The sequence below is a fragment of the Mobula birostris genome, chromosome 14 (assembly GCF_030028105.1).
Source record: "Mobula birostris isolate sMobBir1 chromosome 14, sMobBir1.hap1, whole genome shotgun sequence".
NCBI classification, from domain to species: Eukaryota; Metazoa; Chordata; class Chondrichthyes; order Myliobatiformes; family Myliobatidae; genus Mobula; species Mobula birostris.
The window spans coordinates 42,087,617-42,113,214 of NC_092383.1; the positions used below are offsets into that span (position 1 = coordinate 42,087,617).

The following is a 25,598-nucleotide window of genomic DNA, read 5'->3' on the forward strand; positions in this document are numbered from 1 at the left end:
CAATAATCCAAAAGATGGTTTCAAGAAAAGGTGATTCAGGCTAAACATTGGTCAGGACCCCCTGAATTCATGATAATACTAGCAGCACTTTGGAGAATATACAGGCCTTTAATTTAACATCATATCCAAAAAGGGGCACCCCTAAGACTACCACACTATTAGTGCAGATGCCAGTGTCTCTCTAGAAGCTGTACTCAAGTCTCTGGAAGGGAAGGGGAACTGAAAATGGAACCTAATAGAACAAGGGTTCGAAGGAGTTCACGAAATCGATTCCAGAATTGAAAGGTATATCATAAGAAGAGCGTTTGATGGCTCTGCCTGCACTCACTGGAATTCAGAAGATTGAAAGGTGGGGGGTCTCATTAAAATCTATTGAAGAGTGAAATGCATTGATAGAGTGGATGTGGAGAGGATGTTTCCTCTGGTGGGGGAGTCTAGGACTAGAGGACAGCCTCAAAATAGAAGGACATGCCAGAGAGTGGTGAATCTATGGAATTCATTCCCAGAGGTGGCTGTGGTAGCCAAGTCATTGTGTATATTTAAGGCAGAGGTTGACAGACTCTTGATTAGTCAGGACGTGAAGGGATACGGGGAGAAGGCAGGAGATTGGGGCTGAGAGGAAAATGGATCAGCTACGATGAAATGGCAGAGCAGACTTGATGGGCCAAATGGCCTAATTCTGCTCCTATATCTTATGGTCTTATGGTAAGGTGGAATACCGGCCTTGCACAGAAATGGGTGAACTGCAAAATAATCATTATGATGTCAAACAAAATATTTCATCTGTTCAAAAATTGCTGTTTCCAACGGCTGAGCTGTTGTAATTGTATAGTTCAAGCACACGTGGAAGTGCCAAGCACTCGTACTCACGCTTCAGGCCTTCTCAAGGAACAGGCTCTGAACAGCAATCTCAGGGAAGTGGGAATTACAAACCAATTGAGCCTCTGCTGCGGAAACTATGAATAATTTTTGCCCCAATAGAGAAATCCCAGCTGCAGCCAACAGATGGCAGTAACATGACAAGTCTTTCCTGGAACCTTGTTTACACTGATAGTACAATTCACTGTTTCACTGAACAGCTCCTTGGCCCTCAGCAAGTACGTCATCCACTGTTCTCACAGGACTGCAACATATGTTAGTTCATAGACGATCTGAACTGAATTTAAAACAACCACATCCCTTGTCAGCACGCTACAGATTCCACAACAAACAGGCTGTTTGCAACACAGAGATGACCTGATCCAATGCAGGTAACACAGGAAGGGGAAAATTACACAGCACATTAGTGGCATGACCTTGGTCACTGAGACTATATTGGGAAATGCAATGTTTCAAAACAAGCTGCAGAAAATTTATTTGCAAAATAACTTTTTGGGGACATTGGAGATGCTGGCAAAGACTGTACAGACTGTTCTGCCTCAAATACCACAAGACCAGAGGACACAGGAATAGAATTAGGCCCTTCACTCCATCAAATCTGCTCTGCATTCAATAGCTTATTTTCCCTCTCAACTGTATTCTCCTGTCTTCTTCCCATAACCTTTGATGCCCTACTAATCAAGAACTGATGAACCTCCTCTTTAAATGAAGCTTAGCCTCCTCAGCTATCTGTAGCTATGAATTCCACAGATTCACCACCTTCTAGCTAAAGAAATTCCTCCTCATCTCAGTTTGAAATGGACACTTTTCTATTGTGAGGCTTCATCCTTGCATCTCAGGACTGGAAACATCCTCTCCGTGTCCACTCTACCTCAGCCGTTCAATATTTTACACTTTGAGTCATCTCAGTTTCTCTCTGCACTGCCGCCAACTGTGTCTGCAGCAACCTATGTCCCGATGTCCTGAATTCTCCCCCAGGACCTGGTCAACTCTTCTGATGTAATCCAGTTTAAACTACCAACACCATGCAAGGCCCAGAAAGGCCATTCAGCCGTTCAGACGGTGTTGCACACTTCTGCTCTCAATGTCTACCCTGCCTTCTATCACACTGGAACTCGTGAATTAGCTATCTTCATGGCAGGGAATTTGAACCAATCGTTAACCATGCCAAAGTATGAAAGCAGTGCCCTGATAAGGGTCCTGGAGCACTTTGCTGTGCTTCTCTGAACTTGCACCAGTGACAGAGCTATCTACTCCCAATGAGGTTAGAGTGCCCTTGGGAAGTTGGACATCCTTCTTGAAGGTACTCTCACTGGGCTGCTGGAGATGGAGTTCCAAGAAGCGGACCCAGTACTGATGTGAGAAAGTTACTGGCCTTTATTAATCAAAGTATTGGTACATTGGCCTTTATTAATCAAAGTATTGAGTATAAGAGCTGGAATGTTATGATGAGGTTGTATAAGGCATTGCTGAGGCCGAATCTGGAGTATTGTGTTCAGTTTTGGTCACCAAATTACAGGAAGGATATAAATAAGGTTGAAAGAGTGCAGGGAAGGTTTACAAGGATGTTGCCAGGACTTGAGAAACTCAGTTACAGAGAAAGGTTGAATAGGTTAGGACTTTATTCCCTGGAGCGTAGAAGAATGAGGGGAGATTTGATAGAGGTATATAAAATTATGATGGGTATAGATAGAGTGAATGCAAGCAGGCTTTTTCCACTGAGGCAAGGGGAGAAAAAAACCAGAGGACATGGGTTAAGGGTGAGGGGGGAAAAGTTTAAAGGGAACATTAGGGGAGGCTTCTTCACACAGAGTAGTGGGAGTATGGAATGAGCTGCCAGATGAGGTGGTAAATGCGGGTTCTTTTTTAGCATTTAAGAATAAATTGGACAGATACATGGATGGGAGGTGTATGGAGGGATATGGTCCATGTGCAGGTCAGTGGGACTAGGCAGAAAATGGTTCGGCACAGCCAAGAAGGGCCAAAAGGCCTGTTTCTGTGCTGTAGTTTCTATGGTTCTATGGTTCTATATCTTTCCAAATCTGGATGATCAAAAGGTGATTAGTAAGTAGAAGGTAAGTAGTTGGCTTTTGTTGTTCTTGGTGGACACACGTCTGGGAAATACTGTTGCCTTGTTGATGGCAGGAAAACAATAGGTTTTGAAGACAGCGCACAGTGCAACCAGTATGCCAGTGATAGGATGGTGGATAATGATTTCAATATTCATACTAAGTCTGAAGATGATTGAACAACTTAAATGCTGTTCACTTATGCAGGCAAGTGAAAAGTATCCCTATCACTCTACTCATGTGGATGGTGGAGAAGCTATGGACCACCAGGAGGCAAGTCACCTCTTACAGGATACCCAGCTGCAGATATTGATGTATCCGGTCTGGTTAAGCCTCAGGCTAAGGGTAACCCCTGAGATGTTGGTGGTGGGGGAATCATGCTTGTTGCACATGGGTCTATGTCTGGAACATATATGGTGTGAATGAATGCTCATTCCCACTTACACTGGACAACAAATTTTTTTCGAAACTGCTGCTTATCAGAACTTTCTTTGTTTCTGATAGACCACTTCAAGTTGAACACAAATAGAATTTCAGACTACTTGCATCACGTAACAATTGGGAGAAACAAGAAATTAATTTTTATTGCATATAATGCATTTAATTGCATAAATATGCTGACACTTTGCAATATTTCAACTAAGCTAAAAGTGTTTTGTTGATGATTTTCGTTTGTACTCAGTGTTTCAGGCTTCTTACTTGTGTCCAATAATAATTAGCCAGCACTGATGGATTTCAGTTGGCCTGAAAGCGTTTCTTCACGACTGCAATGTCCTGGTGAAACCTTTTTCTGAGCTCATCACTGATAGCGCCAAGATTTGCAGGGAAGAAGTCTAAATGGGAATGCAGAAATCTTTAGTGATATGTTGCACTTCATGGTTTTGTATGCTTGCAGCATGTTGTCAACCAGTTGCACCTAGTTTGGTGCTCTGCAGTTGTCCAGAAAATTTTCAGCAACATTCTTGAATGCCTTCCATATGATTTTCTCCAGTCCCACTAGAAGTTTTTTGGTTTGCCTGTTGACGACCTGTTTGGTTTGTGAGCCAACAAAAATGCCTTCTTCAAACTTGGCATCAGGTAGTCTTCAAAAAAAATGGTGCATGATAGAGAATTTTTGTGGTGATTTGCATGATCAGCAGCCCAAAATCCATAAGATATACCCAAAAGTATTCAGGAAGTAAAATCTTTTTCGTCCAGTGTTATTAGTCTGTATCTGAAACCAGTGATTTTTCAGCTAATTATTTCAGTTAAATCCAAAATATAAAATCCAGTTCGAACAAATTTAACTTGTTAGTTTGTTGATGGGAGTACTGTGCAGACGCAACAGAAGCATTTCCACGCAGATCCGATGAAGAGCTTTAAAAACCCAGTCTCTATTAAAAAGAGGTACTGTCTAGTGGAGCAGTCATCGTCAGAGAAGTCTGAGTCAGCGTAGTAAGGCTTGGCTCAGCAAAGTAAGTAGGTAAGTTCATTCCTTATTTCTTATTTAGATCTTGAGGGATATGTCTACCGAGCCAGTGCTCTGTTCTGGGTCCCAGATGTGGGATTTCCAGGAGACTCCCAGCCTCCCCGATGGCCACATCTGCACCAGGTGCATTGAGATGCAGCTCCTTAGAGACAGTGTTAGGGAACTGAAGTTTCAGCTCGATGACCTTCGGCTTGTTAGGGAAAGTGAAGCAGTGATCGACAGGAGCTACAGGGAGGTAGTCACCCCAAGGCTACAGGAGACACACAAATGGGTGACTGTCAGGAGAGGGAAGGGAGGAAATCAGGTAGTGGAGAACACCCCCGTGGTTGTCCCTCTCAACAGTAAGTACTCCATTTTGAGTGCTGTTGGGGGCAGGGTGGGAATGACCTACATGGGGGAAGCAACAGTGACTATTCTTCTGGCACAGAGTCTGGCCCTGTAGCTCAGAAGGGTAGGGAACTGAAGAGGATGGCAGCAGTGATAGGGAACTCGATAGTCAGGGCACAAATAGGTGATTCTGTAGATGCAAAAAGGAAACATGGACGGTAGTTTGCCTCCCAGGTGCCAGGGTCCGCAATGTTTCTGAATGCGTCCACAATAACCTGGAAAGGGAAGGAGTGCAGCCAGATGTCATGGTACATATTGGTACCAACGACGTTGGTAGAAAAAAGGAGGTGGTCCTGAAAAAAGTATACAGGGAGTTAGGAAGAAAGCTGAGAAGCAGGATTTCAACCGTAGTAATCTCTGGATTGCTGCCTGTGCCACGCGACAGTGAGGATAGGAATAGAATGAGGTGGCAGATAAATGCATGGCTAAAGAATTGGAGTAGGAGGCAGGGGACGGGGATTCAGATTTTTCAATAATTAGGATCTCTTCTGGGGTAGTGGTTAAGGCGTCCGTCTAGTTACCTTAAGCTAGTTTGAGCCTCAGCAGTAGCAGCATGTTTGTGTCCTTGAGCAAGGCACTTAATCACATATTGCTCTAGTCTATGCGAGGAGTGGCGCCCCGCACAGACTTCCAATCTGCTCCTTGTAAGGCATGAAGAAGCCTGACACAGGCTTCTCATGGTCTGAGTCAACGTTCCCTCCCCTCTGGGACAGGTGGGACCTGTACAAAAGGGATGGGTTGCACTTGAATCTGAGGGGGACCAATATTCTTGCAGGCAGGTTTACTAGAGCTGTTGGGAGTGGATTAAATTAATATGGAGGGGGTGAAAACCAGGATGATAGAGCTGAGGATGAGCCAGCAGGTTTACAAGTAGATGATGGGTGTAACATAAATGTAAGGAAGGACAAGCCAATAATTGGGTACAAATGCAGACAAAGCAAAGAGTTAAATTATACCACAGTGGCAAAATTTAAAGGGGCAAAGAATGCAGGACTGAAGATGCTGTTTTTAAGTTCATGTAGCACTCGGAATAAGGTGGACAAACTCATGGCAAAATTAGAAATTGATCGGTATGATGTTGTGGGCACCACTGAGTCATGGCTGAAAGAAGGGCCTAGTTGGGGGCTTAACATTAAAGGATATACTTTGTATAGAAAGGACAGGTAGGAAGGCATAGGTGGTTGTATGCTTCTGTTGTTAAGAAATAGAATTACTTCTTTAGAAAGAGGTGACATGGGGTCAGAAAATGTTGTATCTTTGTGGGTGGAGTTAAAGAAACTGAAAAGGTAAAAAAAAAACATTTAGGGAATCATTTATAGGCCTCCAAATAGTAGCCAAGATGTGGGGCTGAGATTGCAAAGGGAGCTGGAAAAGGCATGTAATAAGGGTAATGGGGGACTTCAATATGCAAGGGGATTGGGAAAATCTGGTTGGTGTCGGATCGCAAGAGAGGGAATTGGTTGAATGTCTACGAGATGGCTTTTTAGAGCAGCTTGTGGTTGAGCCTACTCAGCGAAAGGCTAGCTTAGATTGAGTGTTGTGTAATAACCCAGATCTTATTAGGGAGCTTAATGTAAAGGAACACTTAGGAGAAGGTGATCATAATATGATAGAATTCATACTGAAATTTGAGAGGGAGAAACATAAGTCACGTGTATCAGTATCATAATGGAATAAAGGGAATTACAGGGGCATGAGAGAGGAGCTTGCCCAGGTGGATTGGAGGAGGATACTGGCAGGGATGATGTCAGAGCAGAGATGACTGAAGTTTCTGGGAACAGTTCACAAGATGAAGGATAGACATGTCCCACAGAGGAAGTAGTTCTCAAATGACAGGGGTAGGCCACTGTGGCTGACAAGGGAAGTTAAGGGCCTGTACTCACTGGAACTTAGAAGAATGCCGGGGGTGGGGGGGTTCTCATTGAAACCTACCAAATGTTGAAAGGACTAGACTTGAAAGGACCCCTGTTTCCAACCAGGGGGTCAGTGTGGACATGGTGGAGGATTACAAATACCTGGGGATACGAATTGACAATAAACTGGACTGGTCAAAGAACACTCAGGTGGTCTACAAGAAGGCTCATAGTCGTCTCTATTTCCTGAGGAGACTGAGGTCCTTCAACATCTGTCGGACGATGCTGAGGATGTTCTACGAGTCTGTGGTGGCCAGTGCAATCATGTTTGCTGTTGTGTGCTGGGGCAGCAGGCTGAGGGTAATAGACACCAACAGAATCAACAAACTCATTCGTAAGGCCAGTGATGTTGTGGGGATGGAACTGGACTCTCTGATGGTGGTGTCTGAAAAGAGGATACTGTCTAAGTTGCATGCCATCTTGGGCAATGTCTCCCATCCACTACATAATGTACTGGTTGGGCACAGGAGTACATTCAGCCAGAGACTCATTCCACCAGGATGCAGCACAGAGCGTCATAGGAGGTCATTCCTGCCTGTGGCCATCAAACTTTACAACTCCTCCCTTGGAGGGTCAGACATCCTGAGCCAATAGGCTGGTCCTGGACTTATTTCATAATTTACTGGCATAATTTACATACAACTATTTAACTATTTATGGTTCTATTACTATTTATTATTTATGGTGCAACTGTAATGAAAACCAATTTCCCCCGGGATCAATAAAGTATGACTATGACTATGACTATGAGGTGGATGTGGAGAGGATGCTTCCTATGGTGGCTGTGTCCAGAACTAGAGGGCACAACCTCAAAATTGAGAGGTGACCTTCTATAAAAGACATAAGGAGGATCTTCTTTAGCTGGAGAGTAGTGAATCTATGGAATGCTCTGCTACAGACTGCGATGGAGGCCAAGTCCTTGGGTATATTTAAGGAGGAAGTTTATAGTTTCCTGATTGGTCAGGGTAACAAAGGATACAGTGAGAAACATAGAAACGTAGAAAATAGGTGCAGGAGTAGGCCATTCGGCCCTTCGAGCCTGCACCGCCATTCAGTATGATCATGACTGATCATCCAACTCAGAACCCTGTACCTGCCTTCTCTCCATACCCCCGATCCCTTCAGCCACAAGGGCCATATCTAACTCCCTCTTAAATATAGCCAATGAACTGGCCTCAACTGTTTCCTGTGGCAGAGAATTCCACAGATTCACCACTCTCTGTGTGAAGAAGTTTTTCCTAATCTCGGTCCTAAAAAGCTTCCCCTTTATCCTCAAACTGTGACCCCTCATTCTGGACTTCCCCAACATCGGGAACAATCTTCCTGCATCTAGCCTGTCCAATCCCTTTAGGATTTTATACGTTTCAATCAGATCCCCCTCAATCTTCTAAATTCCAACGAGTACAAGCCTGGCCGATCCAGTCTTTCATCATATGAAAGTCCTGCCATCCCAGGAATCAATCTGGTGAACCTTCTTTGTACTCCCTCTATGGCAAGAATGTCTTTCCTCAGATTAGGGGACCAAAACTGCACACAAGACTCCAGGTGTGGTCTCACCAAGGCCTTGTACAACTGCAGTAGTACCTCCCTGCTCCTGTACTCGAATCCTCTTGCTATGAATGCCAGCATACCATTCCCCTTTTTCACCGCCTGCTGTACCTGCATGCCCACTTTCAATGACTGGTGTATAATGACACCCAGGTCTCGTTGCACCTCCCCTTTTCCCAATCGGCCACCATTCAGATAATAATCTGTTTTCCTGTTTTTGCCACCAAAGTGGATAACCTCACACTTATCCACATTAAATTGCATCTGCCATGAATTTGCCCGCTCACCTAACCTACCCAAGTCACCCTGCACCCTCTTAGCATCCTCCTCACAGCTAACACTGCCGCCCAGCTTCGTGTCATCCGCAAACTTGGAGATGCTGCATTTAATTCCCTCGTCTAAGTCATTAATATATATTGTAAACAACTGGGGTCCCAGCACTGAGCCTTGCAGTACCCCACTAGTCACTGCCTGCCATTCTGAAAAGGTCCCGTTTATTCCCACTCTTTGCTTCTTGTCTGCTAACCAATTCTCTATCCACATCAATACCATACCCCCAATACCGTGTGCTTTAAGTTTGCACACTAATCTCCTGTGTGGGACCTTGTCAATAGCCTTTTGAAAATCCAAATATACCACATCCACTGGTTCTCCCCTATCCACTCTACTAGTTACATCCTCAAAAAATTCTATGAGATTCGTCAGACATGATTTTCCTTTCACAAATCCATGCTGACTTTGTCCGATGATTTCACCGCTTTCCAAATGTGCTGTTATCACATCTTTGATAACTGACTCTAGCATTTTCCCCACCACCGATGTTAGACTAACCGGTCTATAATTCCCCGGTTTCTCTCTCCCTCCTTTTTTAAAAAGTGGAGTTACATTAGCCACCCTCCAATCCTCAGGAACTCACCCAGAATCTAAAGAGTTTTGAAAAATTATCACTAATGCATCCACTGTTTCTTGGGCTACTTCCTTAAGCACTCTGGGATGCAGACCATCTGTCCCTGGGGATTTATCTGCCCTTAATCCCTTCAATTTACCACTTCCCTACTAACATTTATTTCCCTCAGTTCCTCCATCTCACTAGACCCTCGGTCCCCTACTATTTCCGAAAGATTATTTATGTCCTCCTTAGTGAAGACAGAACCAAAGTAGTTATCCAATTGGTCTGCCATGTCTTTGTTCCCCATAATCAATTCACCTGTTTCTGTCTGTAAGGGACCTACATTTGTCTTAACCAATCTTTTTCTTTTCACAAACACATCTTTAAAAGCTTTTACAGTCAGTTTTTATGTTCCCTGCCAGTTTTCTCTCATAATCTCTTTTCCCTTTCCTAATTAAGCTCTTTGTCCTCCTCTGCTGAACTCTGAATTTCTCCCAGTCCTCAGGTGAGCCGCTTTTTCTGGCTAATTTGTATGTTTCTTCTTTGGAATTGATACTATCCTTAATTTCCCTTGTCAGCCACAGGTGCACTACCTTCCCTGGTTTATTCTTTTGCCAAACTGGGATGAACAATTGTTGTAGTTCATCCATACGATCTTTAAATGTTTGCCATTGCATATCCACCATCAACCCTTTAAGTATCATTTGCCAGTCTATCTTAGCTAATTCACGTCTCATACCTTCAAAGTTACCATTCTTTAAGTTCAGAACCTTTGTTTCTGAATTAACTATGTCACTTTCCATCTTAATGAAGAATTCCCCCATATCATGGTCACTCTTACCCAAGGGGCTTCTCACAACAAGATTGCTAATTAACCCTTCCTCATTGCTCAATACCCAATCTAGAATGGCCTGCTCTCTAGCTGGTTCCTCGACATGTTGGTTCAAGAAACCATCCCACATACATTCCAAGAAATCCTCTTCCTCAGCACCCTTACCAATTTGGTTCACCCAATCTATATGTAGATTGAAGTCACCCATTATAACTGCTGTTCCTTTATTGCATGCATTTCTAATTTCCTGTTTAATGCCATCCCCAACCTTACTACTACTGTTAGAAGGCAGGTGTGTGGTGTTGAGTGGGATCTGGGACTGGCCATGATGGAATGGCGGAGCAGACTTGATGGACTGAACGGCCTAATTTTGCTCCTATGTCATGGTCTCATGGTCTAACAAATGAATTATCTGTCAGGATAAGTCAGCAACCTTCAGGAGGGTGAACCCATGACAAGTATCCAGCCCAGGTGGTGAGTACTAAAGACCTGTGCTGATCAAAAGCTGGAGTGCTCACTGAGATTTTTAACCTCTCGCTTTAGCAGTCTGAGATACGCACCTGCTTCAGGCAGGTTTCAGTTATACTGGTGCCCCAAAAAACATGGTAACCTATCTCAATGACTATCCAGAAGCACTTACATCCACAGTTATGAAGTGTTTTGAGAGGTTGGTGATGAAACTTATTGACTCCAGCCTGAGAAGGACTTGGATCTGCTCTAGTTTGCCTACTGCCACACATTTCATTGGCTCTTCACTCAACCCTTAAACACTTGGATAGCAAAGATGCATACAAAAGAATACTTTACAGTATTCTTGATAGCATTCACTGCTATCATTTCATCAAAACTAATCAATAAGCTTCAAGACCTTGGCCTCAGCACCTCCTTGTGCAATTGGATTCTTGATTTTCTCACTTGCAGACCCCAGTCTGCTTGGATTGCTGACAACATCTTCTCCACAATCTCCATCTGCAGGGGTGCACCACAAGGCTGTGTGCTTAACCCCCTGCTCTACTTGCTTTACACTTATGACTGTGTGGTTAAGCAGACCAGACCTCCAATGCCATATTTAAGTTAGCTGACACCACCACTGTCATTGGCCAAATCAAAGGTGGTGACGAATCAGCATATAGGAGGGGGACTGAAAATCTGGCTGAGTGATGCCACAACAACAACCTTTTACTCAACGTCAGCAAAGCCAAAGAACTGGTTATTGATTTTAGGAGAAGGAAACTGGAGGTCCATGAGCCAGTCCTCATCAGAAGGTCAGAGGTGGAGGGTGCCAACAACTTTAAATTCCTCAGTGTTATTATTTCAGAGGACCTGCCTTGGCCCAGTAAGTAAGTACAATTACAAAGAAAGTATGACAGTGCCTCTACTTCCTTAGCAGTTTGCGAAAATTCTTCATCAAGTTATGGTATTGTTACACTGTTTGTTACTATATGTATAATTATGTGGTTTTGTCAGTTTTTTCAATCTTGGTTTGTCCTGTGTTTTGTGATATCACACCGGAGGAAATAATGTATCATTTCTTAATGCATGCATTACTAAATGACAATAAAAGAGGACTACATGTCTTCATAATCACAAATTCAGCATGACTTCAAAAACTTTGACAAACTTCAATAGATGTGTTGTGGAGAGTGTATTGACTGGCTGCATCATAGTATGGTACAGAAACACCAATGCCCTCAAATGTAAAATCCTACAAGTAGTAGTGGATATGGCCCAGTCCATCATAAGTACTGCCCACCTATCATTGAGCACATCTATGCAGGAAAGCAGCATCCATCATCAAGGACTCCCACCATCTAGGACATGCTCTCTTCTCACTGCTGCCATCAGAAAGGTGCTACAGGACCCTCAAGACCCACCACCACGAGGTTTGGGAACAGTTATTACCCCTCAACCATCAGGCACTCGAACCAAAGGGGAAAATTTCACTCAACTTCACTTGCCCCATCATTGAAATGCTTCCATAAACTATGAACTCACTTTCAAGGACTCTTCATCTCATGTTCTTAATAATTATTATTTATTATTATTATTTTCTTTTTCTTCTTTCTTTTTGTATTTGCACACTCGTTATCTACCTTGTTGGTGCAGTCTTTCATTGATTCTATTATGGTTATTGGATTTATTGAGTATGCTCACCAGAAAATTAATCTGAGTTGTATCTAGTGACATACTGTGTATGTACTTTGAGAATAAATTTACTTTGAACTTTGGATAATCAGTGGGATCCCTTCATTCGTAAATGCACACGTTTCAAAAGCTCAACAAGAATCAAAAGCTGGTGAGAGCACACTGCAGGTCAGACAGCATTTCAGAGCAATTCATGCTACCAGTCTCAGTAGTTCCTCAGGCCTACGAGTACAGCAGAGAGCAGGAGAAATTCCAGACAGGAAATCAAAATAAAGCTCTCCCACACAGACAGAATTGCATGTACTTCTGCAAATCAAGAGTTTGAAGAAATAATCTAACTCCATTTAACTCAATAAACACCCAAATATTCCCCCCACAATAGTTATTCTATAATTCATTACTATTGATCAATTTTTATTAGAAACTGATCAGTAATGCAATATTCTTCATAATTCAAAATATTTGCACTTCTAGAGAATATTCAAGTGCTTTGGAATTAGCAACTAGTTGCTAAGAATTAATCCATCTCTAACCACATGTGGTGCTTTGACACTGATATTTTCATTTGCTCTTCCACAACAAAACAGCCCCAGTTCAAAGGCAGGATGGCCAGCTCACTTGTGTCCACATCAACACAGAAGTCGGGTGAACAGCGTTCAGCAACATGTTTACACTTTTTCACCCTTGCCCAACCTTTTTTTTTTACACATCAGCTTAAAACAAGTGCACATGATCTCTAAGAGCTTTGATCCAAAGCAATAATGAACGAACACATTAGCTTCTATAACTCTAAGAGATATTATTCACCATTTGACATGTATCAAGTGATTGGATAATTCCTGAGACCAGCCTTAATAAAATTACTAGCATATGTCAGAATCAGAATTCTAGCATTGGTATATGTTGTAATACTTGTGGTTTTGCAGCAGTACATTGCAATAGATAATAGTATAAAAATTATAAATTACAATATATAGAAAAAATGAATTAAATAGGTAGAACAAGAAGAGAGGCAAAAAGAAGTGAGGTAGTCTATTGGAGTGTATAGTTCATTGTCCATTTAGAAATGTGATGGCAGGGGGAAGAAGCTGTTCCTGAAACACTGAACTAACCTATGTTTCAGGATGATCAAACTTTGGCAAAATTAGAAAATTTAGTGATGACAGTAAAGATTTGTTACTGCAGAAGTTCTGGGACAGACTTAATTTTAATTTGGGAATGCTGCCAATCAACTGGTGAATTATAGGAGGAGGCTGTCACAACCGCATCTCCTGTCAAACAGGCAGTTACAGAGCATGGAAGCAGGCCTCTCGTCTGTGCCCAAATGGGTTAAATTTATACTGACCAACCTCAAAATGCTTTGCAAAAGTACTGATCAACAGAATTGAACTCCATTTATTTGATCAGATTAGATAGCACTTCTGTGTTATTGCATGTGAAAGGATGGAGGGAGAGAGCATCAACTGATATCGTCCAAAAACTGACAGGCCACTTGAGAAAAAATAAGAATCAGAACCAGGTACACGGGCATGTACTGTGAATTTGTTAACTCAGTACAATACATGATGAATATAGAAAAAAAATAAATAAAGTGCATGATGTGTGTGTGCATGTGCATGTATTAAATAGTTAAATTAGAAATAGTAGTGCAAAAACATAAATAATATATATTAAAAAAAGTGAGGTAGTGTTCATGGGTTCAATGTCCATTCAGAAATCAGATGGCAGAGGGGAAGAAGCTGTTCCTGAATCACTGAGTGTGTGCCTTCAGGCTTCTGTACCTCCTTCCTGACAGTAACAATGAGAAAAGGGCATCAACAGAATGAAGGCTGGAAATCTGAATTCAAAGCACTTACCAGTGCAAGCAGCACCAGTGGAAAGAGAAACAGCCAATGAATCATTTGAAGACATGTTATTAGAACAGGGGAGAGTTAGCACTGGGTTGTGGAAGGGATGTAGGAGGGGTGACAGAACAAGGGAAATACCATTGATAGGATGCCAGGGCTGCCCTGGGGATAAGCTGCTGATGAAGCATTTGGGTTTAGGGGATAATAAGAGCAGTTAGAGAGGAAACAAAGGAATATGCCACTCTGCCTGCACAGATCAGATGGATGACATCCAGCAGAACTAACCACAGAGAACCCAAGGACCCTGAAATTGTTAAAGGAAAACACAACTTGCCCAGACCGAAAAGGATATTCTGTTCCTCAAGTCTACGCTGACCTCAATACAATAGTTCTGGAGGTGACAGACAGACAGGGCAGATGGGAATGGGGCAGAGAATTAAAGTGGCAGGTGACCGGAAGCTTCAGGTCACCGATCTGGGTAGAGGAGGCCACCTGGTGAACAGTGAATGCAGGAGAATGGACTGATGAAGTACTAAGTGAATCATGGCTTCAACTGGAAGGAGGGTTTGAGAAGGAAGGAGTTAAAAGGACAAGACTTGCAGCTGTATGGGCAGGTGCTGTGAGGAGAGCAGCCAATGGAGTGGGAAAAGTGGACCAGGGAGTCACACAGGGAACTTTCCCTTCAGAATGCTGACAGGGGAGGGAAAGGCATGTCTGATGGTGGGCAGGAGACACTGTACTAAAGTATCAGACGCTTTAACAGTGGCATCGTCTCTGAGAGTGGACTCTTCATACAGAGGCTGGCTTCTTAATATCACTCTTTCTACCACAATACAGCTCATCGGGTTATCAAGAATATCTAGCACAAAGACTAAAAAAAAAATTGAAATTCCTTTTCCAATCTCAAAACAATGAAGTGCTCCCTGTAAAGTGAGCTGACCCGAAACTCTGCAGCACGTGGTTAAATTGCTGCATGACACCCCCCACCCGCCCCCACCACCCGTCCAACCAATGTTGCTGCCGAGGTGGGAAGCAGACCTGCTCTGGGCACTGAGTTGCCCAGACCATGGGAAAGGAGGAATGGCCACCGACAGTCCCATCACCATCCAACAGCTCGGAACATGTGAAATTTAAAATATTCTGAAACAGTTGGGAAAAATAATTTTAAAAATTTTAAGTAATAGATTTGCATAGAAATGTCGATCATGCTGAACTGTACACTCTGAATATGTCAGCTGTGGTATCAGGTTTACTCAGCTCTTTGCTCAGTAAATTGCAGAGTGCCCCGATCTCAACAGTGAATTCAGGGCTGGGGCCAGTGGTCAGATGCACCCACACCTATTCCCCATGATTGATAATTCCATGTTGTAATGCACAGGCAGAGACTACCAGAACACAATGACATCTGGATTTCAACTGGCCAGTAGCTTTGTACACAACCTCTGCCCAGCAATCTGTACCAAACAGAGATTGGTCCTTTCAGTGGAGAGCAAGTGAAGTGTTAGCACTGTAGTTTCCCTTCACAGTTTATGAACAAATCTATGTCTTTTTTGAGGCACTCAGATTTTTGTCTATACTTAACTAAACTTTGAGTGCATGCAATTTTGTTCATCCTGCCTGACAGAGAACAGGAAGTTCCCATATATCACATACAATTGAGGTCACTGGCACACAAATTCCAAAGTTATTCATGTCGACTACCAAATGCAAAGCACATACAATAAATCTAGAAATTTATTTTGAAAATTTTTTGGAGGACAGCTAGAAAAAGTTAACAGTGTTTATTTGTAATTAACTCTCCTGAAATCAGCCAGAGGCAGAAATAGTTTCCGTTCAGAGTTAGGAAAACCAAGCTTCCATTATTTCTCCAACAAGGTTTAGAAAGATACAAGTGGAAAGTACACTCTTTGCCATTGTTATTTTGTCAATTAAAAAGTTTTTTGTCATCTCTTTTCTGTCTGTGTTGCATTAAGGGAAGATTTTGCTCAACTTTCCACAGAAATCCTTTTGGTTAAAGGCGAGTGGCCAAAGGTTAAATAAACAGAGTCATCTTGCATTACCTCATCCTGCAGTTTCTTGGTCATTAGCTGGGATTTCTCAGCCTCCAGACCCTTGGTTTTCAGCTGCTGCTGCAGGGACGTCAGCTGACTGCGGCTCTTTTCCTTGCACTCATCGAGTTCCTTCCGCAGATCAAGGTTTGACCTCTGAGAGTCCTTGGTCACCTCAGCCATCTGCACAAGTTAACAGTAGTTAAATGAGAATGGATGAAGTAAGCAAAGAAGCAAATACACATTTGTTTAGAGCTCCATATTACACACCGAGGTCCATATTACACATCCAATCACCTTATAGACCTGTCATTCAATCCACAGTATTCTTACAGAATCTCTCGATTAATTACCCATTAGTTCCACTTCCCCACTCTGCCTCTGCAGCCCTGTCTTTTTTTGCTTTCAAGTGTACACTCACTGGCCACTTTATTAGGTACACCTGCCTATTAATGCAAATATCTAATTAGCCAATCATGAGGCAGCAACTCAATGCATAAAATCATGCAGGCGTGGTGAAAAGGTTCAGTTCTCATTCAGACCAAACATCAGAATGGGGAAGAAATGTGACCTAAGTGACTTTAACTGTGGAATAATTGTTGGTGCCAGATGGGGTGCTTTAAGTACCATAGTGATGATGGAACTGCTGGTCTCCAGAGATCTCCTGGAACAACTGTGTTTGACCTGGGTCAGCATGTTCAACCCAGATGGGTGGCATTCGGTCGCAGATCAGTGGTCACTCTATGTAAGGACTAAGCTCGTGAAGCTGCTCTCCTTGTACACAGATGAAAAGACGTTTCCCATATGCTGAAATTTATGTGATTATTGAACTGTATTTTAGATCAGTTTCCTTCAGTTTTTTTGGTGTTTTCTTGTGGATGATTGGCAGGTGGGTGGCCTGTTAATTTTTTGTGTAGGGGTGGGAGTTTGGTGCCTCAGTCGCTGTTCTCTTCTGTGAGTGAGGGGGGTCAGGGATTCTATCTGTAGCAGTCATTAACTGTTTATTGTGGCTGGTTTTTTTGCTGTAGGCAAGGGGGGATTTGGGGATCTGCAAGTTTTGTTTCTTTTCTCTTTGTGCCTGTTTTTTGGTGGGGGGGAGTTAATGTATTCTCTTTCATCAACACCCATGGTCTTTCTGTAATTGATGGCTATCTGGAGTAGACAAGTATCAGAGTTGTATTGTACATTACGTGCATACTTTGACATAAAATAAGATGAACCTTTGAACCTTCTGGAGTCTTTACAGCTTGCGGAGAATGGTGCAAAAAAAAAACAAATAAAATATCCAGTGAGTGGCAGTTCCGTGGGTGAAAATGCCTTGTTAATGAAAGAGGTCAGGGGAGAATGGCCAGACTGGTTCAAGCTGACAGACAGGCGACACTAACTCAAATAACCAGGCGGTAGAACAGCAGAGTACTGAAAAGGATTGCAGAATGTACCACACGGTGAACCTTGAAGCGAATGGACTACAACAGCAGAAGGACCATACGCTCAATGGCCACTTTGTTAGGTCGAGGAGTCGTCTAACGAAGTGGCAACTGAGTGCCTATGCAGGGCTTTTTTTTAAATATAAAACTGGTTTGAAGACTGCTATCATTATTAACATGTGTAGTGTTGAAAGCAATATTAAAATGCTGTGACTTTCAGATTCCTCGCCTATGGGGGTGTCCTGCACCACCGAACTACCGGCTACTCTGGTGACAGTGATCTCACAAACAATAGATCTGATCAGAGGGCAGTGGCATCTGTGTTTCTGGCCAGGCTATCCTGTTGGTAAACAATTTCATCATCACTGTGGGTAAACACTCAACTTCAAATCATTAGAGTGTCTAGCCTCCAGGAAATGGCCAGCTGCCTGCTTTCTAGGCATGTCCACTGGGGCTGCGGATGTCCTGGACTGAGAGTCCAGGTTCCTGACTGAAACATAAGAAAATGCCAAGCTGAGTGACAATTGCAACTACTCCATAAATGAAGCAACCACAGCAAAATACTTGATGAAGACTACACAGGTTCTCCCCAGTCCAGAGGAACTTCCTTTTGGTGTCCCAGATGCTCATGGCCAGATCCATCAATGCCATGCTGGGGTCTTTCTCTGACCAGTAACCCATCCACTCTTTCCCCTCAGCCAGAAGGCTGACAACTGGTGTAGATCAAACTGTACCTATCTCCACTTCATTATGCTTGTGTTTTCTCAATCTTTTTGACTTCTCCATCAGGAAGAGTGTGACTCCAATTCAATCCCAGACAGTGGGAGCATTTGAGTCAAAGGGCAGTTCGACAGTTTGGTGTTGTGTGTTTAATGTCTCAGTAAAATTTGTGCAATATTGTAAATATATTGCTTAATTAAGATATGTTGTTTACATAATTCTTTATAGGTTATATGTGAAAGTACATAAATGGCATACCGTATGTCATTATTCCACCACACCATATGTGCGTACCTCATTAAAGTAAAAATGAAGCATACACATTATCCCAGGCTCCCGTGTTTTTCTTTCAATTAAGTCTTATGTTTTGGAGTTACAAAACATAACGCTTGTCTATACTCCATGGGGCTTAGGTGTGACCTTATTCAAGCATACAAGTTCCAAGGGGGAGGGGGTCCTGACAGGATAGATGTGGGGGTGTTTTCACCAGTGAGAGAGTCTCGAACAAGAGGACATAACCGCAGAATAAGGGGTGGTCATTTAACGCTGAAGCACGTCGAAGTTTCTTTTCTCGGAGATGGTCAATCTCTGAAATTCTCTGCCCAGGTGTGTGGTGGAAGCTGGATCATTAAAGCTGGAGGAATTGAGGAGTATGGGGAACTGGAACAGGGGAGGAGCAGAGGCCAGTAAAGATCAGCCGTGATCACAATGAATGGTGGGGCAGACTTGAACATTTATGTTGGCATTTTTGATACAAACCATATTATTCTATTTACAGGACACCTGCAGGCACTGGCTTTTCTTGATGCATGCAAAGGCCAGGATATCTACTCTACTTCCAGCCACTCCCTGTGCAATGGTAGACTCTCTGGGCTGGCTAAGGGTCCTGTCATTCGATAGCTTAAACTCCCGTTTCTGGTTTCTTGTATACTTTGGTGCCATCTCCATTTTCTGCTCAAACGTTCTGTGGATCCAAAGAGCATGAGCAATTTGAACTGGTCTTTAAGACGTGAGCAAATCACAACGCTAGAGAGGGAATGACTGTTCCATTGATCCACAACACCACCCAAAGGCTATGGGAATATGATTCAGAGGAGCTGAAACACACTGGCTGGAACTTACAGCCAAGGTGAAACAAGCCTAGGAAGGTAGTCCTTCTCAACATGTGTGAGGTGCTCCCAGTGTTGGATGTGGTAAGGCCTGTGCCCACTCCTAATTTCTAGCACCTAGCAAGAGAGAAATATTATATCTGCAGAAATATAATGTACAAACCTCCAGAGAAATGGAGGAAGATGTACCCCATGCGACCTTCAATCTTTATGTGCATTTGCACTGGGCTGTGCGTAGAGCTTGGATTGATGAAGATGGGTTGTCACTCTGTGTTGGGGTTCTATCTGTCACTGGTGTCACAAAGGAGGGGTCTGGTCATGTTGCAGCAAAACATGCGTGTCAGGTTGCCTGGGCCAGACTCTGTCCAAAGAACCAAGCAGTGGTTTATATATGATGACCTAGAAAAGCTGCCAGGAAAGGACATGCTGGATCTTGAAGACAGCTTCCCTGAACAGAGTGTCAAAGTCATTTGACAGAGGGTCTCAATGCCCAGGGATGGCTGGAAGCTGTGTAAATCCACTTGGACTGCTTGCTGAAGGAACATATGTAAAGGAAATCCATTACTGTGCTGATGAACTGCAAACAGAATATTTTTGTTTGTTTTTTTTAAAAACAGAATAACGTGCTGACATACAAATGATGTTGTTCCTTTTCACACCTTGCGGCACATCAGGTGGCATTTTTGCCATTTCTGTAGCATTTGACTGTCTTTTTTTAACAAGACTGAGTTGCCAGCTTGATGCTCAACCCAGCACAGATGGAAAGCGAGCAAGGAGTGGCCGGATTCAAACTCAGGACAATTCGCCTTGAAGTCTGGTGTTGATGACACTACACCACCAGCTGGCTAATGGCACACTAATGATGGGTTACAAATATATGAACATTTGATGAAAAGTAAGATTTTTGAAACTAAAAAATATCTTCTAACTCTACTTTTAGCATCATCACTAAGCCTGGTTACACTATTTTCAAGCTGTGCGAAGATCATAAAATCAATTACCTCAGCTCCCTCCTAGTTCTTCAGGCAGTGTCCTCATGGTACTGACACTCATTACTAAAAATTCTGTCTTTCTTAGTTGATTAAAACTGCAAATAATTTTAAATATTTCTCTTGAATCTCCTCCTCAACTCTGCTCTAAGGATGTTCGAAACCGAAATACTTGTGCAGAAACAGCATGCATCAGAGATATATCTTCCTCCCACTCCTTGGGACAATTCTATAGATAAACGGGACTTGTACAAATAGGTACAATACCCAGCATGGACATGATGGGCTGTGGGACTCTATAACAGTGAATTCTTCCCAGTACCAGCAAACTGGCCCTCCCACAACACCCACAATTTCAGACCAAGGAGGTAGTCGAGCAGCTTGCAGTCAGGGAACTGGTAATCCTTGCTTCTGACACAGGACTGAAAGCAGATGAAGACATGTAGCCTAATATGACTGACACTTCTATCAGTCCTCATAAGAATGAAACCATATTCGTTATTCTACATACAAGTCCTAACTCTTAGGGATATCATCCATACCACCATATCTGTGAGAGCCTTTACACTGTCTTACTTACTCACTCACTGGGCAATCAGGTTTCCTTTAAAATTCAGGGCACCGTTGAGTATGAGCAAGAACATTAGACTTGACCTGTTACCTTCTATACAAAGTAAAATGAGGGCAGTCACATCTGAGTTAATTAAACTTCTATTACTATGTAAGTTTGGCCAGATTTTCATTATTTGGTAGCTTTTAAATAAGCAGATGTTTGCAATCTGATTTTGTCTCATCTGGTTGACCAAAAGCTGCAGCTAGCAGTGATTTGTACATTTTGTGGGAATCCCAAACCTGCCCAAGTGCAGGCAGTTTGGTTCCAGACTGGCGGTGTTTCCTATCAATGTTTGGAAAGACAAGAGGTTAACATGAGAACAACAATGCTGTAAAATTAACTCTTGTCAGAAGTGTGAAGGCATCTTCCATCCTTGAAGCAACGATGCCTCAATATCAATAGAATAATCTGCAGTGTGATGAGTATTCACGTAAAGGGCCCAACCTCCTTCCGAAGCTTCTCAACCATCTTCTCCAATTGTCTTTTTTCATTCTCCATTTCAATCTTCGTCTTCTTTAGAAGGTCCTTCTGCACAATCTCCATCTGAAGTCTTTCACGTAACTCCTGATTATCCTGTGACTTTTTGTTGAGGTTTCTCTGTAAAATGAGAGAGATTAACTGAAATTCCACATTTTGTCAAAAACAATTGCAAATGCACCATGAATGACTGTCCATTAGCCTAAAACCTGTTATACCTTTTCACTTTTCCAGTTCTAAAGACAGATTAGGAAGCTGGAGCTCTAATGTTTTAGTCTCCACAGAAACAGCCTAATCTGCTCATTAGCTCTGATGTAGCTGTTTGAAAAACAGCAGCGCTGCAGCAGAAGTGAGCACAGACAGGTAAGCAGACTGTAAAAGTGCAGTGAGACCCTTTGGACTCTGGTCCCTACAAGTATTCAGCATTCATTCATACCTATCAAAAGTGCCGATTCTGGGACACCTTGACATTAGAGTCCTTGTGAAATCCAGCGGAAGAAGCACAAAGAGAGTATCTGTGGATTTGCCAGCAGTCAGCCTAGTGGATTTGCTCACTAGCTGTGTGCCTCATTAACCTGACACGGTACAACAAAGTTATTAATCTCAAGGGGAAGAAATACCACAAGAGAAAAAGGCAAGGTACATTGATGACTGCATGGGTGCTGCATCATGCACCCATGCTGAGCTCATCAATTTCATCAACTTTGTCTCTAACTTCCACCCTGCCCTTAATTTCACTTGGTCCATTTCTGACACCTCCCTCCCCTTTCTTGATCTCTCGGAGACAAACTGTTCACCGACATATTTTATGAAGCTACCGATTCCCACAGTTACCTTGGCTATATCTCTTCTCACCCTGTCTGCTGTAAAAATGCTATTCTCTTTTCTCAGTTCCCTTTGTCTCCGCTGCATCTATTCCCAGGATGAGGCTTTCCTTTCCAGGACATCAGAGATGTCCTCTTTCTTCAAAGAACAGGGTTTCTCTTCCTCCACCATTGATGCTGCCACATCTCCTTCATTTCCCGAACATCTGCGATCACCCCATCTTCCCATTGCCTTAACAGTGATAGAGTTCCTCTTGTCCTTACCTATCACCCCAAGAGCTTTTACGTCCAACACATCAATCTCCGCAACTTCTGCCATCTCCAAAGGGATCCTACCACCAACCATATCTTCACCTCCTCACACTCTCCACTTTCTGCAAGGATCATTCCCTCCATGGTTCTCCTGTCCCTCCTCACTAAGCATCCTCCTGGCACTTATCTCTGTAAGCTGCCTAAATGCTACACCTGCTCATCACCTCCTCCCACACCTCCATTCAGAGCCCCAAACAGTCCTTCCAGGTAAGGCAGGACTTCATCTGAGAATCTACTGGGGTTGATTATTGTAGCTGGTGCTCCCGATGCGGCCTCCTCTACATAGATGAGACCGTTTATTGAGCACAATCTCTCCATCCACCAAAAGTGTAACTTCCCGGTGGCCAAAATTTTAATACCAATTCCCATTCTCATTCCAACATGTCAGTCCAGAGCCTCCTCTTGTGCAAAGATGTGGCCATTCTCAGGGTGGAGGAGTAACAAATTATATTCCATCTGCGTAGTCTCTAACCTGATGGCGTGAATGTCGATTTCTCCTTCTGATATAAAGAAATTTTCCTCCCCCTCCCCTCCTCTTCTATTCCCTTCCCCGGCATCTTACCTTTTCTCACCTGCTTATCACTTACTCTTGTTAAATATTTCAATTGTTACAGAGCACTATGAAAAATTAAAATGTTTAACAGCCACCAGGACAGTTGGAGGATGGGATCACAGTATATCACCCAGGGATGACTCTGCTCTTGGACCATGACATGTCACCTGGGGGGAGCGGGGAACATTAAAACACCCCACTCTCTGCCAGCAGAAAATGTTAAATCTCCAAATCTGTGATCACCGTGGGACGGCTCCAGCAAGTCCCCAATGAGCACTTTCTCAACAGATGCTGTCTAAGACCTGCTGCTACAGAACTTTATACAATGAGGTCCACATGAAGGCTTTACCTTGGAGGAGACTGTTAATGGAAATGCCTCTCTTGGTTACTTGTTTGCATTACTTTAGATTGCACTACAATCTTTGCACTAGCCTGCCAGTTTGTGCTTATCGTTGTATTTATTGACCTTCATGTGAGCAAGGGATTTCATTGAACTCTGCTCTATGTGATAATCTAGTCTAATGTAGACCATAAGGTATAGGAGCTGAATTAGGCCATTGGGCCCATCGAGTCTGCTCCACCATTTCATCATGGCTGATCCACTTTCCCTCTCAGACCCGATCTGCAGCCTTCTCTCCATATCCCTTCAGGCCCCGACTAATCAAGAATCTGTCAACCTCTGCCTTAAATGTACCCAATGACTTGGCCTCTATAGCTGCTTTTGGCAACAAATTCCACAGCTTCACCACACTCTGGTTACAGAAAAGTCTTCCTCATCCTGTTCTAAATGGATGTCCCTCTGTTCTATATTCTCGGGTCATAGGAAATATCCTCTCCACATCCACTCTATCGAGGCCTTTGAACATTCAAGAGGTTTCAGTAAGAACTCCCACCCATTCTTTTGAATTCTTGTAAGTAAAGATCCAGGGCCATCAAATGCTCCTCATTTGATAAGCCTTTCATTCCCGGAATTATTTTCATGAAGCTCCTTTGAAGCCTCTCCAATGTCAGCACATCCTTTCTTAGATAAAGGACCCAAAACTGCTCACAATACAGGCCCCACCAATGCCTTATAAAGACCCAACATTACATCCTTGTTTTTATATTCCAGTCCTCTCGAAATGAATGCTAACATTGCATTTGCCTTCCTCACCACCGACTCAACATGCAAATTAACCTTTAGGGAATCCTGCACAAGGACTCTCAAATAATGTACATTATTAAAAACAATTAGTTGTGCATTTTTAAAATAAATCCCTTACTTTATTACTTAGAAATTCCACACCCATACCCAATGGACACTTTGGAAAAAATTTTAGATTTAAATCTTTCTCAGAAAAGTGTTGTAGCAATTATATATAATTATGAATTTATCCCCTGATGTTTCCAATAAAACTAAAGCTGATTGGGAAAGAGAACTTAAGATTGTACACCGACTGAAAAATGGGAAAAAATTCTTCATTTGGTTAATTTATCCTCTATATGTGCCAAACATGTGTTGATACAGTTTAAAGTTGTGCACAGGGCCCATATGTCCAAAGATAAACTATCTCGTTATTACTCTTAAATTAACCCTGTATGTGATAGATGTCATTTCCAGATAGCTTCTTTAACTCACATGTTTTGGTCATGTCCTTTGTTGGAAAAATATTGGAAAGATATTTTTGTCATTATTTCAACGGTTTTGAATACAGACATTACCTCACCCAACTACTGCTATCTTTGGATTACCAATGATAGATTCAAGTTATTTAACCTCTTCAGCACGTAGGATGATTGCATTTCTCACTCTAATGGCTAGAAGATCTATTTTGCTGAATTGGAAAGAGATTAACCCTCCTACTCTATTCCATTGGTTTTCACAAACTATGGTCTGTTTGAATTTGGAAAAAATTAGAAGCGCGGTTTATAACCCTTCCAATAAATTTGAAAAAACTTGGAGGCCATTTATTCAGCATTTTCATTTGATGTAAGTTGACGATTTCCAAACTTGTTTTATCTCTCTGTACTGCTGGTTGAGAGGAGCAGAGTCGTCGACACTAAGGTTTTCTTCTTTCACATTTTTAAGTTGTTAGTACTGCCCAAGTCTTTAGTTTAGTTAACTAATTCTGTTTAGTTTAGTTTTTTTTTGGGATAGGATTTTTTCTTCTTTTTTTTTCTTTTCCATGTTTTTTTCAGTTTTTTTTTTCTTTGTATTACTCATTCCTATTCTACACGATTGGGAGTTTTGTTAGTTTACACTATTTGGTCTTACAATTATTTATTTTAACTGTAACAATGTATCTCCTACTATTTGTAATATTGTTATGTTATGTTTTCATTCTATGAAATTAATAAAAAGATTGAAAGAAATTCCTTTCAAGGATAAATTATTAGAGAATGTGTAGTTTTAAGCTATATTTACACATGTGGTACCAATAGCATCAAAGTATATCCTCTTCCATCAGTTAGAACTCCAATCCACATTTCAGAGCAGTTTGGTTTGACCATCTAAGTTCTGCCAATGAATGACAGTATATGCTCAGAAAAACTCATGGAAGTGTTCATTC

The 25,598-nt window shown here is 42.4% G+C and overlaps 1 protein-coding gene across 6 annotated transcripts in view; it reads right to left on the reverse strand.

Annotated features, from left to right (window-relative positions):
- The window catches only part of cgnl1 (cingulin-like 1), a 226,906-nt gene that overhangs the window by 73,958 nt on the left and 127,350 nt on the right, over positions 1-25,598 (reverse strand). For all 6 annotated transcript variants that reach the window (XM_072278440.1, XM_072278437.1, XM_072278439.1 and 3 more), the window contains exons 11-12: positions 21,328-21,480; positions 16,038-16,208 (exon numbers count right to left, since the gene is read on the reverse strand). In XM_072278440.1, coding sequence (XP_072134541.1) covers positions 16,038-16,208; positions 21,328-21,480 — 324 coding nt within the window. The remainder of the gene's footprint in view (positions 1-16,037; positions 16,209-21,327; positions 21,481-25,598) is intronic.